Here is a 13,766-nt window from a genome sequence, read left to right as displayed (position 1 = left end):
CATTTTACTTCTACTAAGACTACTGCTGCTACCAAGATGCCTCAGTGTCAAGCTTTCTCGTGCAATTAAGGGCTTTGGTTGGTTTAAACCTCGCTGGTATTTTGACGCTGTCGTGCAAATGGTCCATTTATTTGATTTCTAGTCTTTGTCTTAATGATGCCATTGATAAGGCATTTATATTGTTGTTCATTAGCTCGAAGACGCCAAACAAGAACGACAAGAACAGGATAAGAAAGAAGAACAACAGCAGCAAATTCCTGACGAGGAAAACGGTATTGAGATGAGTGAGAACTTTGATGGTGCCTTACATGACGTGGAAGCAGGAGACAACGAGGAAAGTGAGAAAAGCGATGAGGAAAACGAAGAGGAGCCTGATGTGGATAAACAGATGGGAGAAGTGGATGGACAGGAAACTGAAAAACTGGATGAGAAAATGTGGGGAGATTCAGATGATGAGGAAGAACAAGAGGTAACGTTGTAAAAGCTCTGATCACTGATACTTTGATAAAAGCGAAATAATTCACGAGGAGACTTTTTTTTCTTTTATTTGAAGAGCAAAGCCATTTCCTTGGATTAGTTACTTTTTAATCATTGAGTTGCTCTAGGGCTGTTTTCTATCTTGCCAACTTAGGCATAGTAGTTATTTAAAGTAAGAAAAATATTTAGTTGTTTGATAAGATATAGTAGGCTTGTGCTGATTAATCATACTTGTGATTTCAAAATCACGCGTATGATTTCAGTCTTAATTACACTCCACTCAGTTCAATTACCATTATAAATAAGTACAGAGTATTGTTGCCATGGTAATACGGTGCGTTATTGACAGGAAAAAGAAACAAAGGAAGAAAAAGGAACTGGAGCTGAGGCTGAATCGCAGTCACAGTTGGTCGCCAAGGAAGACAACAAAGGTAAGCCGTTTAACCTCAAAAGGAGGTCGTGTTATCATCCCTTCAGTATCTCAAGAAGAGCAGTTAGATTCCAATGTCTCCATTCTTTTGTCTTCTGCAACTTGTTTGATTTTCTGTATCTCTATTTTCGGCTTTGACAAACCTGAATTTACGTCTGTCGGAGTATAATGGAAACTTAAAGTCAATCATATCGTAAAATTGACCAACATTTGGAGAAAAAACCGTAGTAAAGCCGGAGTCGTCATCGTTTCATGAACAGGATCTACAGATGAGAGTAAAGAGAAGGCTGATCAGGACCCCAATACTAAAGACGAGCAAGAAAACGACACATCTAATAACGCTCAAGACGATGAAGAGGGGAATATGAGTGATGAGGCGGAGCGAGACGAGGAAGGAACGGGGCAGCAAGAACAACAAGCAATGCAAGATATGGAGGAGGAGTCTGCTAACCTTGATCTTCCAGATGATTTGCAGCTTGATGAAGAGGGAAACGAACGTAGTGACGGTGAGTAATGCATATATAAATCTTTTTTTTTTTTGCATCTCTATTCGGCTTCTGTATTAGTAAAGTGTTTTCGAAAAGAGAAGGCGTAATTCTTCCTATTTTTGCACATACTATATTAGTTGACAACCTTTTTTCATCTATGAAGGACAACCCGAGGAAATGGAAACAAGTGATTTCGAAGGAGAAGAAGGGGATGCGACAGAACCTGAGGATGAATCCACTGAACAAGGTGACGAGGAAATGAATGAAAAAGGAGAACAGGGTGAGACAAAGATGGAGGATGAAGAAAACATTGACGGAAAAGATAAACAAGAAGATGGAGAGAATTCTAAGGTTGGTAGACTGCCGTTAAACGTTCTCAAAGAAACATCAGTAAGGACGAGTATTCGAACGCTGAAGCTCATAACGTTGGGAACATCTTACTGGTTGGCATTAAGACTACACTCAAACTTTGCGGTGTTGAAGGCCTGGTTTGTTTTTCCACTCGCTTGTATCAAAACAATTGGATATTGTAAGGATCTAGAAGAGTAGCTGGCCTTTTCAGATGTTGTGAGCTATTTGAAATATCTTGAAGATAGTGCTAATCATGATGAAAGGTGAAACGGAAGGGAAAAGACAGACGTGTCTTTGGTACTTCTAATTCTTACGAGGAGTGATATTTTTCTTAGGATGAAGAAGCTGATGTTAAAGATGATGAAGATGACTGGAGAACGAAGGCGGATACCAAGGTCAGATTTGCGTATAACGGCTCCTCGAACGACCCTCGGTTTGTGGTTTTTAAACCTGCCTTGCCTGATGATAGCCTAACGTTCATTATACTTTTCTGCCACATCAGTTCTTAGACCATACCTTTTATTCTCCTTGGCTTTCTTTGAAAATTTCTTCCTCAATTTTTCTCGGCAAAGAAGGAATAAATTATCATATATTAAAGTTTCCTTTTGACAGAGTTTTGGAATCATAGTACGTAGGTTATTGGTGTTGGTATACCGCCACAACCTTATGAATTGGATCTGGTTAGATTAGAAGGGAGATAATAACAATTTTTGAACACGCGTCGTAAACACGTTACACTTCTTACGACGGAAGTTCTGTTTTATTCCAGAGCCAGCCTCAGGATAATGTTCAGGCCGTGGAGGATTCTGGGGAAGGTGATGGTAGTGGGGAACAAACAGATATCACCGCTGGCCAGTCTGAATCGACAGACGGTAATGAAGATCGAGGAGTGGGACGAGCTGAAGCAGCTAATGATGAAGGGCATCATGGGGAGTCAAGCGCAGTACAAGCTAGTGCAGACACCAGTCAACAGGTCAGCGAACGTAGCCCTAGATATCTGCGCTAGTTATTGCCTGTTCATTTTTATTTTTAATGCTTAATATGGGACTCTGATAAGAGCGCCTTTAACCATGGTCCGATATCTTTACTACTACCTCAATAGGGCAACAACAACGAAAGCAAAAAACAAAACAAAACAAAAAAACGTTATTACCGGACAAAGGATTAGGCCAACAGAGGCGACAGTAGAGCAACACAGCAGGACATTCCATCTTAGTTTGTTTCTTGCATGATTTATTGTTTCATCGAGTAACATTATGTGGCGTGAACAGGGGGAAGAAATGAAAGGAGTTATCAGGCCTATAGACTAAGATCAGATTACACAAGAGACTTACACAAGAGAAACGAAAAAGGCCTTGAAAATAGAAAAAATTACAGAGAGGAATACAGAACAATGCAATGGTTACTAATAGATTAAGTGACATAGGATAACAGCCTCCTAAATCTGCATAATTGTCAGTTTTATGTAGTCTCATTTAATACTTCTTAATTGTTTATTTTGAATTGTCACAGTCACGTCAGAGAAAGCAAATGAACCGTGCTCGGTCCGACAGAAGACTGGGCTCCATGGATGAAACTACTCACAAGAGACTCAAGACTGTCGATACAACACAGCAGGAGACTGGAACTGAGGTGGCATATTGATTCTGAGAAAAAACGGATCATTGTACGTGCCTGGGAAACTGCCCACCTACCCCTCCCCTACGCCAACATTTTGCCCTAAGTGAGAAGTATCTATTTATGTTGGCTTAGGGGAGGGGTAGGTGGGCAGTTTCCCAGAAACGTATAATTATCCGGTATTGACCACTCCAGAGTATACCGTTACATACCATAATACTCTTTCTTGGACACTCCAAAATTTTGCAGAAGCATTGTCTTCAGTTTCGCTTGGGAGTTAAAATGGCCCTAAGAGAAACTGGAAACAATGCTTACGCAAAATTTTGGGGTGACAATCAAAGAGCATTATGGGATGTTATGGCGTTTTCTGGAGTGGTCAATTGTCGTTAAGTGTAAAAACAAGTTTCAAAGAATTTACAGCGATTTACTTTATGAATATAACTTGAAAACGATGTTGGTGATCATCTCTCAATGTACTTTCCGTTTTGTTATCAGATGTTATTAGTGGTATATTCTTACATTTTGAATTTAGCCCGAGGAATTACTCCCTTATATTTGCCTTACTGGTATGGGCCGCTCCAAAGGGTGTGTTTTTTTGCGCCGTTTTGGTCTGAATTCGGGGATGGTAATTTCTGCCAGGTCTGAAAACGGGTATGGATTTCAGAGGTGTGGTCTGAAAAAGGCAGTGGAAGATGACACCTTTTGGTCTGAAATAGGGTCAGGATTTGGAGAAGCGGGCTGCACGCCCCTACCAGGAATTCTCAGGAGTACCCCCTTTCCGGGGAATTTAGGAGGCAATTGGGCTCTAATCTACGTAAGATTTTATAATGTCGTGTACCAAAACGACTATTATCTAGAAACTTGGTGAGAACCAAGAAAGAAAATTTTGCAAAAGTTATATGCACGTGTATTATTGTCGAGCGACTGTCGAGCATAACGACTTTCTTCAGAAGGTGCGTCTGCGAATTTCACTGTAAATAAAAGATTAGATAACGCTGCTTACTTAACTTCATTTCGCGTTTTTTGTATTCCATTTTTGAATTTTCACTCCCTCTTTCCTCGATCATTCAGTTGTACTCGGCCGCAATTTGGGTATATTTTTTGTTCGCAGACGAACGAGACAAGAAGCCAAGATCTGTTTCAGCACATGCAGAGTGATGATTCATCTACCCACGATGCGCAGACGCTTGACAGTGCAACCGCTGATCAAGCGAAAGAACAAGAGAAAGCAAACTTCCCTGATACGTGTAGTGATACCGAAGATGATGATACTGAAATGAAAACAGCGCTGTTCGATGATAAAGAGGAACTCCCTGTAAGTGTTTTTTTTTTTTTTTCCATCCTCGGTTTGTGTTTGTGTATTTTTTTTTTGTCTGAACAGCTTATCGTTTGTGTCACGTCAGGTACTTGTTTTTGCTACTTCTTATTAATTGTTGTGTTTTGATCGCTCACTCATGGTCTTCATATGGTGATGTTATCGATTAACTCTTGGCGTTCATTAGTACCACCTTGGTTGTAAGTGATTGGTGTATTTCGATCTTGAATGTAGTTGCTAATGGCTGGTGGACTTCGATCCCCATTTTTCATGCACTATCAGTCACTTTACGTCTAATTACCCCGCACAAGACCATATAGACCAGAAATATCGCGGCCAATATCAAAGTGACTGAAATGGAACAAACGATAAACTTAGCTGTTTATCTAAAACGCGGTAGATAACACCTCTTATTATGTTTATTCAGACATTGGTGGCCTTCAATAACGTCTGTTATAAAGTTTAACACATTGTTTATAATCGCTACGCGTTACAGAGATTACAACCTAGTTCTGATTGCCAATTCTTTCCAAATACTGAAGGCACCAGACAATCCCCAGCAGACCATGTTACCGCCTCCAAATAAACCAAAGATGGATGCGGTGGGGGACGAAGATGAACAGGAAGTAGCAGATACGGCGACCAAAGAAGAAGACATGCAAACTATTGAAGGTGGAGAAATATCCACTGAACTCTTGCAGAGTACTTTTCATTCCTCAGAAGTGGCGCTGGCTTTTGAGAGACTGGTAAGATAATCTAACTGAACTTAAACTAGATAAAAAGTGAAAAGCTGTCCTTTTAAAATTCAAGGAAAAAGATCGCTCGCTTAATTTTCTTAAAAGACAAATAGTACCTTGCAGTAGTACTTACGAAGAGATTTCATTTTACTCTCGGTTATTGCTTAATCGTATCACCATAATTAACTTTATATTTGTCTTAACTGCACCTTAAAAAGAAATTTGGTTAATGACTCATTAGAACCAACTTACATAACCAAATATGCAAACGAAATAGACCCTTTCAGTTGGTTTTGTTTCTTTTTTTTCTCAAATTTCAGCCTATGTAGAATTCCTCCCAGCCTACTGTTTCTTTCAAATGTATGGATAACTTACGAAAAGACAAAAGGCAAATTTTACTGGAAACGTCAAGTGGTCTTAGTTGGGAAAACAAAACATAGGAGCTAAAAAAGTTTTTGAAAGGCACTGCCAAATGCAGAAACACTGAAGGATTTCATCTAGTTAATAAAAATTGGGGACCAGCTTATACAATTCAATCACGCTTTCCCTTTTTCCTTTTAAAATTTCGTTAACAGACTCAATTTTTAAGTCCGTTAAATGCAACACAGATATCAGTACTAGAGCAAAATAAACGGCGTCAGACCAAGTAACTTTAATCTCGTATTGTGTTAAAGTAAATGCTTTTTTTGTTTGTTTTTATTTATTTTTTTCGTTTGCTGCCTAGCAGCTTTCATATGAAGTATTTCTACGCGGAAAATAGACCAAATACCGGCGTCAACTGTTGAATGTGTTGCTAGGAATACTGCTCAGTAATTTCCTGAGGGTTGTCCAATACTCACAAATAGACTCCATTGGTGTTAGTGGTGAGAAGAAGGTTCTCCATTGGTACCAATGGTACGATTGGTACCAATAGAAAAGCACCCTATTCCAATGGTTCTATTGGTGAATATGCATCTCATTAAGGGGACTTAGATTATTTTCTCATGTGGTCTAGCTGGGTACAGGGCAATTCCAATGGTCCATTGGTACCAATGGTACGATTGGTACCAATGGAAAAGCACCCTATTCCAATGGTTCTATTAGTGAATATGCTTCTCATTAAGGGGACTTAGATTATTTTCTCATGTGGTCTTGCTGGGTAAAGGGCAATTCCAATGGTCCATTGGTACCAATGGTACGATTGGTACCAATGGAAAAGCACCCTATTCCAATGGTTCTATTAGTGAATATGCTTCTCATTAAGGGGACTTAGATTATTTTCTCATGTGGTCTTGCTGGGTAAAGGGCAATTCCAATGGTCCATTGGTACCAATGGTACGATTGGTACCAATAGAAAAGCACCATATTACAATAGTTCTATTGGTGAATATGCATCTCATTAAGGAGACTTAGATTATTTTCAGATGTGGTCTGGCTGGGTACAGGGCAATTCCAATGGTCCATTGGTACCAATGGTACGATTGGTACCAATGGAAAAGCACCCTTTTCCAATGGTTCTATTGGTGAATATGCATCTCATTAAGGGGACTTAGATTATTTTCTCATGTGGTCTAGCTGGGTACAGGGCAATTCCAATTACCAATGGAAAAGCACCCTATGCCAATGGTTCTATTAGTGAATATGCTTCTCATTAAGAGAGTTAGATTATTTTCTCATGTGGTCTAGCTGGGTACAGGGCAATTCCAATGGTCCATTGGTACCAATGGTACGATTGGTACCAATGGAAAAGCACCCTATTCCAATGGTTCTATTGGTGAATATGCATCTCATTAAGAGAGTTAAATTATTTTCTCATGTGGTCTGGCTGGGTAAAGGGCAATTCCAATGGTCCATTGGTACGAATGGAACGATTGGTACCAATAGAAAATGATGTCATTCCAGTGGTTCTATTGGTGAATATGCATCCATTAAAAATTAAAAATCTCCGTCGATTCATATGTTTATGAGTGATAAGGAGACATTCAAACTTCTGCTGTTTTTCCACGGCAAGGGGTGCAATCCTGAAATCATCAGTAGATGGATTCTTCTAGCTCAGTCCTGGGCCTCATCGCAAGCTACAGCCGAGAAAAGAGCACGGCAAATACAATTTGTCAACGACAACGTTGACATTAAATACATCAATGGTTTTACTACGACCTTGATTATAGCAAACTGGTGTACCTCAATGGGTTACCACGACAAACCCCACGTCAACAGTCAAAAGTGACTTCAGTCACTTGAATATAAAACGGCTCTCTTAGGAGCCACCAAATACAATACAAAGTAATAACCAACAGCATGATATAACCACCCTTTTCGGAAACTCTTCATTGAAAACTTGTTTTGGTTTAAACGCTTCCATGTAGATAATGAAATTGCGCTAAGAAATTTCAGAAGTTAATTTCACAGTGAGTTGAGTACAGTTGTTAAAACCTGTTGCCTCAATACCACTTTGCTAGTTTCGCGCCTTTCGGGTTCTTTTAACAAGTAAGAATTACCAAAAAATAGTGCTTGCGTACAGGAAAGAAGACATTCATATGTGATGTTGTTTGCTCGTGAATCACAATAGACAGAACGAACCCGACAGTGACGCGTTACCTTTCAATTTTAATGTTCGTACGATGTTTGTTATACTCACAGCACCTTGAGATATTATTAGCGCTAGATATATAGGTCGCCCTCGCTTTGTAACTATTAGCGCGTTTCTACTTTGTGTGAAAGCGAACTTGTTTTGCGTGGTTAGCCTATAGAACGAGGAATGTTCATAAGAATTATGGCGCGTTTTTAATTGGTGTAACAGCGAACTTGTTTTGCGTGGTTGGCTTATAGAACGAGGAATATTCATAATAATTATTAGCGCGTTTTTACTTAGTGTAAAAGGCAACTTGTTTTGTGTGGTTGGCTTATAGAACGAGGAATATTCATAATAATTATTAGCGCGTTTTTACTTAGTGTAAAAGGCAACTTGTTTTGTGTGGTTGGCTTATAGAACGAGGAATATTCATAATAATTATTAGTGCGTTTTTACTTGGTTTAAAAGCGAACTTGTTTTGCGTGGTTGACTTATAGAACGAGGAATATTCATAAGAATTATAACACGCTTTTACTTGGTGTAAAAGCGAACTTGTTTTGCATGGTTGGCTTATAGAACGAGGAATATTCATAAGAATCATAGCGCGCTTTTACTTGGTGTAAAAGCGAACTTGTTTTGCGTGATTGGGATATAGAACGAGGAATATTCATAAGAATTATAGCGCGCTTTTACTTGATGTAAAAGCGAACTTGTTTTGCGTGGTTTTCTTATAGAACGAGGAACGTTCATAATAATTATTAGCGCGTTTTCACTTGGTGTAAAGGTGAACTTGTTTTGCACCAATAGAACCATTGGAATGGCATCATTTTCCATTGGTACCAATCGCACCATTGGTACCAATGGACCATCGGAATTGCCCTGTACCCAGCCAGGTCACATGGGAAAATAATCTAAGTCCCCTTAATGAGATGCATATTCACCAATAGAACCATTGGAATAGGGTGCTTTTCCATTGGTACCAATCTTACCATTGGTACCAATGGACCATCGGAATTGCCCTGTACCCAACCAGGTCACATGGGAAAATAATCTAAGTCCCCTTAATGAGATGCATATTCACCAATAGAACCATTGGAATAGGGTGCTTTTCCATTGGTACCAATCGTACCATTGGTACCAATGGACCATTGGAATTGCCCTATACCCAACCAGGTCACATGGGAAAATAATCTAAGTCCCCTTAATTAGATGCATATGCACCAACAGAAGCATTGGAATAGGGTGCTGTTCTATTGGTACCAATCGTACCATTGGTACCAATGGACCATCAGTTTGACGAATCGTATGCGTTTGTGTATATTGGACATGTATTTTCTCTCTTTTGAAGGGTATATCGTCATTGGACCCTGAAAAGCTGAGATTGGATCTCGAACATCAGTTGGCTGAGTGGACCAGCCTTGAACGAGGTACGACGGAGGAGCAACGCATCGCTCAAGAGACCTGGCGAAAATACGAACTGCTCACCTTCAGTCTCTCTCAGGAGCTCTGTGAGCAGCTGAGACTGGTACTAGAACCATCATTGGCTACAAAACTTAAGTAAGTTAGTTATATATTTGAATATATTTATAACCGTTTGTCGTTTGAACCGCCTAATTCCGCTTATCACATTTTTTTCGTATTCTTTAATAATGTGTAGAAGACGCTTAATGAAGTGGCTAAAACGTGAACTACGATCTAAAAGCCAGAGTCATTGCCGGACCTTTGGCAGATGTTTAACTTACATAGTATAAACATTAAATCGAATTAAACAGCAAACTGATCCTTTCGGCAAGGGAACACCACAAAAAGTCGGTAAAAGCTGCGTGGAAATTCGCAATATTCTAAACCTTAGACCACTACAGTTTTTTCACTCAGCTTTTGACTAATTTTTTAGGAAAAATGTATATCTACAAGTTAGAGAACCATAATGTACCCGGCGTGTAATGAGACTGCATCTACCCTTTGTGAAAGTTCATTTTTTGGGGATGGGGTGCTTCGCATTCTTTTCGGGGTGCGTGTTTACTGGTAGTAATGGTGGGGGCTGAAAAGCAGCGAGCAGTCCCGAGGTGACGTTGTTTAGTGGTATCTTCTTAGTACTTGGGAAGGTATTCTTTATCACGTTTCTATATAGTACATTGTTGGTTTACAACAGAATTTTGAACCTGCTCATTCCAGAGGTGATTATCGATCAGGGAAGAGGTTGAACATGAGGAAAGTGATTCCATACATTGCCAGTCAGTTCCGCAAGGACAAGATCTGGCTGAGGAGGACTAAGCCGAGTAAGAGGCAGTACCAGATCATGCTAGCTGTGGACGACTCCTCTAGCATGAATGATAATCACTCCAAACAGGTAACGCGTAATTTATCACGTTTCATCTAGGTACGTTGGTATGCTTAAGAGAGAACGCAACTTGACAACTTTACAGGGAAATTCTACTAACAGTTTCAGAGTTGTAATGATTATGACGCGACACTTCAAACAACTACTTCACGAAAGAAAGAAAATCACCCTAACAAGAGAACTGTTCTAGGACATATTTTGAGGTGAATACTCACCACTCGTCTATTACAAAATGTTAAGGATGTCGAAAACTATTTATAGTCAGTCTTGAAATATGTTGTTTGAATTTCTCTATTTGTGTTGTTCAGTTGTTTTTCATATGTTTTATATTTCATTCCGTGATTTTAGCTGGCGTTTGAGTCTTTAGCAGTGATCAGTAATGCACTAACAAGACTGGAGGCTGGAGATCTCGGTGTGTGCAGGTGAGTGCAAAATTAACTTTGTTATATTTGTTGCATTGGGGGAGTGCAGTTTTGGCTGTTTGCTTCAGCAAAAGGAATGCGTAAAGCTTAATTTTATTTCGCTTCACTATTCAAAAACGAACGAAACGTATCTAAAATTGACGAAAGCAAATACATGAAAATAAGTAATTTTGGTTACCAGAAATTTGTATTACAGGACATGCTGTTTTACGTTCCCTACTTATGACAGGGACGCCGTTTCTACGTTGTTCTCCGATCTGCGCGGTGATCAAGTCGTTTATAGAAGAATGGCAATATCTATGACCTCAGTTGGGTGGGATCAAGCCCTCTGGAGATCAGCGCAACAAATTCTCCTTATTATCGTTATAAAATATTAAGGGGGAAAAGTAGGGAGAACGTAAGTGTAGATAACATGGCTGGCATGAACCAACCGCCACAATGGGCAATTGTCCATCTTCGTCATCGAAAAATAGTTCTCCCCTCGCTTGTTCTGACGTAACCGTTAATTTAGTGCCGTGCTGAGTTTGTTCTTGTTTTTTTTGTTTTTTTTTTGCCTTTGCAGCTTTGGAGAAACTGTCCGCCTCTTGCACCCATTCCACGAGCCATTTACTGACCAGTCAGGGGCGAAAATTTTGCAGCAGTTCACTTTTGATCAAAAGAAAACCAAAATAGCCCAAGTAAGTAATTTTTCTGATTGCTTTCGTTTCCTACTGCTACCGTATGGGACTGGTCGAAGAATTTCCGCTATAGTTAAATTTTGCCTCAAAATAACAATGGCTCTCTCACTGTTTAGCTCCTAGATACTTGTACCAGTCTTATGGTTTCGGCTCATTCACGGTTACAAGTGTCCCCCCGGATGAGAAGAGACACCTCCCAGCTTTTGCTTATTGTGTCCGATGGAAGAGGTATATTTCTGGAGGGGATGGAGGTTAGTAATACTTTCGACTCGTCTTTGTGTGTAAATTTACTGAATCTTGGTTTGGATTCCGTTTACGCGGGGCTCTCGCGGGCGCGAAGCGCGCGCAGTGCAGCATCATGGGTAAGAAATTCTGGTTGTCTATACGTCCAAAAAATTTTGGTTCTGACAAAATCGTCCGTACGTACATGCGTCCACTCCTTCATGTAAGCTGGGGTAAAATTTTGCATTTCAAGTACCCCGCGCGTTTGAGCGGTTTATACTACTACATGAGAAATTTCTGCAATTTGATTGGCTTAGAGCAGTGGCATTTCAGCTTAATTTGAAATACCTACTTGTGAAAATTACAAACATTTTGCGGGTAGTAGTATAAACAAATAATAACAGGATTTGTACGTGATATTTGGCATAAACACCACTCATGATATTTCAAAATTGTCTCAAATTTCACTCGCCTAACGGCTCGTGAAATTACGTGTAACAATTTCCAAATATCACCCGTTGTATTTATGCCAAACATCACTACAAATCATGCTATTACCTATACAAGTCTCATTGTAGAGACACACACACACACACACATAAACACACAAAAAAAAACAGCAAAGTCGATTCTTTGTACTCGGTGAAAGTACGGTTTAAATGGTTTCGTTTTAAAAGGACACACCATAGGATTTCATAGGTTTCAAAAATTATAAATCAATTACAGGTCCTCATAAATAGCTGGGAGAGAAAGGGGTTACTACTTCTTCCTTCTGCTAAGACCAAGAGTCGCGGTAACTTATCGGGCCCGAAATCAAAAATTCAAGTTAAAAACTAAAAAAAAAGAAGACGGTTGTTCGCTAACAAACACGTCCATTTTGCTTTGTGAGCTCGTAGTTGCAAAAATAGTGAAACCTTTATCTTTATTTTAAACAAGAACATTTTTTCGGGACTTTTGAAAAATGGGCCCCAGGTGTCTCATGTGATCTCATGTGGCATGTTGGTATAAATACTCCCGTAGTGAAATTCATTCTCGATATGTTTGTGCCTTCAGACGGTTCAAAAAGCTGTGAGAGTCGCAAGAGAGGCCAACATTTTCATGGTGTTTGTTATTCTGGACAACCCAATGAACAAAGACTCTGTTTTGGACATCAGAGTTCCTATATTCCGGCCTGGAAAGCCACCAGAAATCAAATCCTACATGGAACAGTTCCCCTTTCCTTTCTACATTATCCTCAGGGATATCAACGCGTTACCACTCACGCTGAGTGACGCGTTAAGACAGTGGTTTGAATTGGTGTCGTGCCTGGAGTGATCATACACAAAGCGTTTGCTGCACGATTCATGATGCCCAGGGGACTGGGAGCGAAAAAGAGGTGCCTTTTGTGAAATTGTAGAAGTCCCTGTGGCTAGATTCATTTCATCGCCCTACGGAAAAGCCGAGTTACTTAATATAATGAAATTTATCTCGATCTGATTCCCGTCAACAGAAGTTTAGACAGACCTTTCTATCGCTTTGTGGCCGCAGATTACCGCCTTCGACTTTGGTATTTGGCCCATCCTTATCACAAGTCAGCGGATTGGAGAATCCAATCCAACCACACGAAATGTTGGACATTGTAATAACGAAGAAATTTATGATTCATTCAGATCGCAGGATCACATCTTGACACTCCGATGGGCCATTCAGAGTTGCCCCAAGGCTCTGTTTCAAAGCGAGGCTCAGTGCGAAGCTATTGTTATGAAAAGGATTTGTTATTCTCATGAAAAGGGAACTCATTTTACAAGAAGGGTTTTGCACTAAGCCTCGTTTCGAAAGTGAGAGTTTTTGCAACTCAGAAATGGCCTAACCCTTCAGTTGAGGGTTTAACCATCTTAGTCCAAAGGACGACTCGAATAAAAATTATAGTAAACTCGATATTGAATTTTCTATAGGTGCGTAAACAAGTTGAGACGAATAAACGTCGAAAGAGCTCTCAACTGCATCATGATAAAATTACTCGAAATAATTCCTTTCTTTATGGGAGCCGTTTTACAAGGGTGAGGCAATAGCAATAATTTATTACGAAAAAAGTAACTCAAAAATAAATGTTGCTTTCCCGTTGAGATGTTAATTTCTTTGGTGTTAACATAGGTCAC

General features: G+C 39.8%; 1 protein-coding gene across 1 annotated transcript in view; it reads left to right on the top strand.

The window, feature by feature from the left end:
• LOC140929298 (midasin-like) overlaps nucleotides 1–13,610 on the top strand; it is a 76,929-nt gene extending 63,319 nt beyond the window's left edge. Inside the window, exons 81-95 of the mRNA XM_073379105.1 lie at nucleotides 194–469; nucleotides 827–908; nucleotides 1,168–1,413; nucleotides 1,559–1,746; nucleotides 2,082–2,141; nucleotides 2,516–2,719; nucleotides 3,259–3,378; nucleotides 4,475–4,678; nucleotides 5,221–5,424; nucleotides 9,315–9,523; nucleotides 10,142–10,316; nucleotides 10,656–10,729; nucleotides 11,292–11,406; nucleotides 11,523–11,657; nucleotides 12,682–13,610. Of these exons, the coding sequence (XP_073235206.1) occupies nucleotides 194–469; nucleotides 827–908; nucleotides 1,168–1,413; nucleotides 1,559–1,746; nucleotides 2,082–2,141; nucleotides 2,516–2,719; nucleotides 3,259–3,378; nucleotides 4,475–4,678; nucleotides 5,221–5,424; nucleotides 9,315–9,523; nucleotides 10,142–10,316; nucleotides 10,656–10,729; nucleotides 11,292–11,406; nucleotides 11,523–11,657; nucleotides 12,682–12,942 (2,553 nt within the window). The 3' untranslated portion in view covers nucleotides 12,943–13,610. The remainder of the gene's footprint in view (nucleotides 1–193; nucleotides 470–826; nucleotides 909–1,167; nucleotides 1,414–1,558; nucleotides 1,747–2,081; nucleotides 2,142–2,515; nucleotides 2,720–3,258; nucleotides 3,379–4,474; nucleotides 4,679–5,220; nucleotides 5,425–9,314; nucleotides 9,524–10,141; nucleotides 10,317–10,655; nucleotides 10,730–11,291; nucleotides 11,407–11,522; nucleotides 11,658–12,681) is intronic.
• The last annotated feature ends 156 nt before the right edge of the window (nucleotides 13,611–13,766 follow it).

The sequence above is a fragment of the Porites lutea genome, chromosome 1 (assembly GCF_958299795.1).
Source record: "Porites lutea chromosome 1, jaPorLute2.1, whole genome shotgun sequence".
Classification (NCBI taxonomy): Eukaryota; Metazoa; Cnidaria; class Anthozoa; order Scleractinia; family Poritidae; genus Porites; species Porites lutea.
The sequence above is the reverse complement of the archived record's forward strand: the minus strand, read 5'-3'. Positions and strand labels throughout refer to the sequence as shown.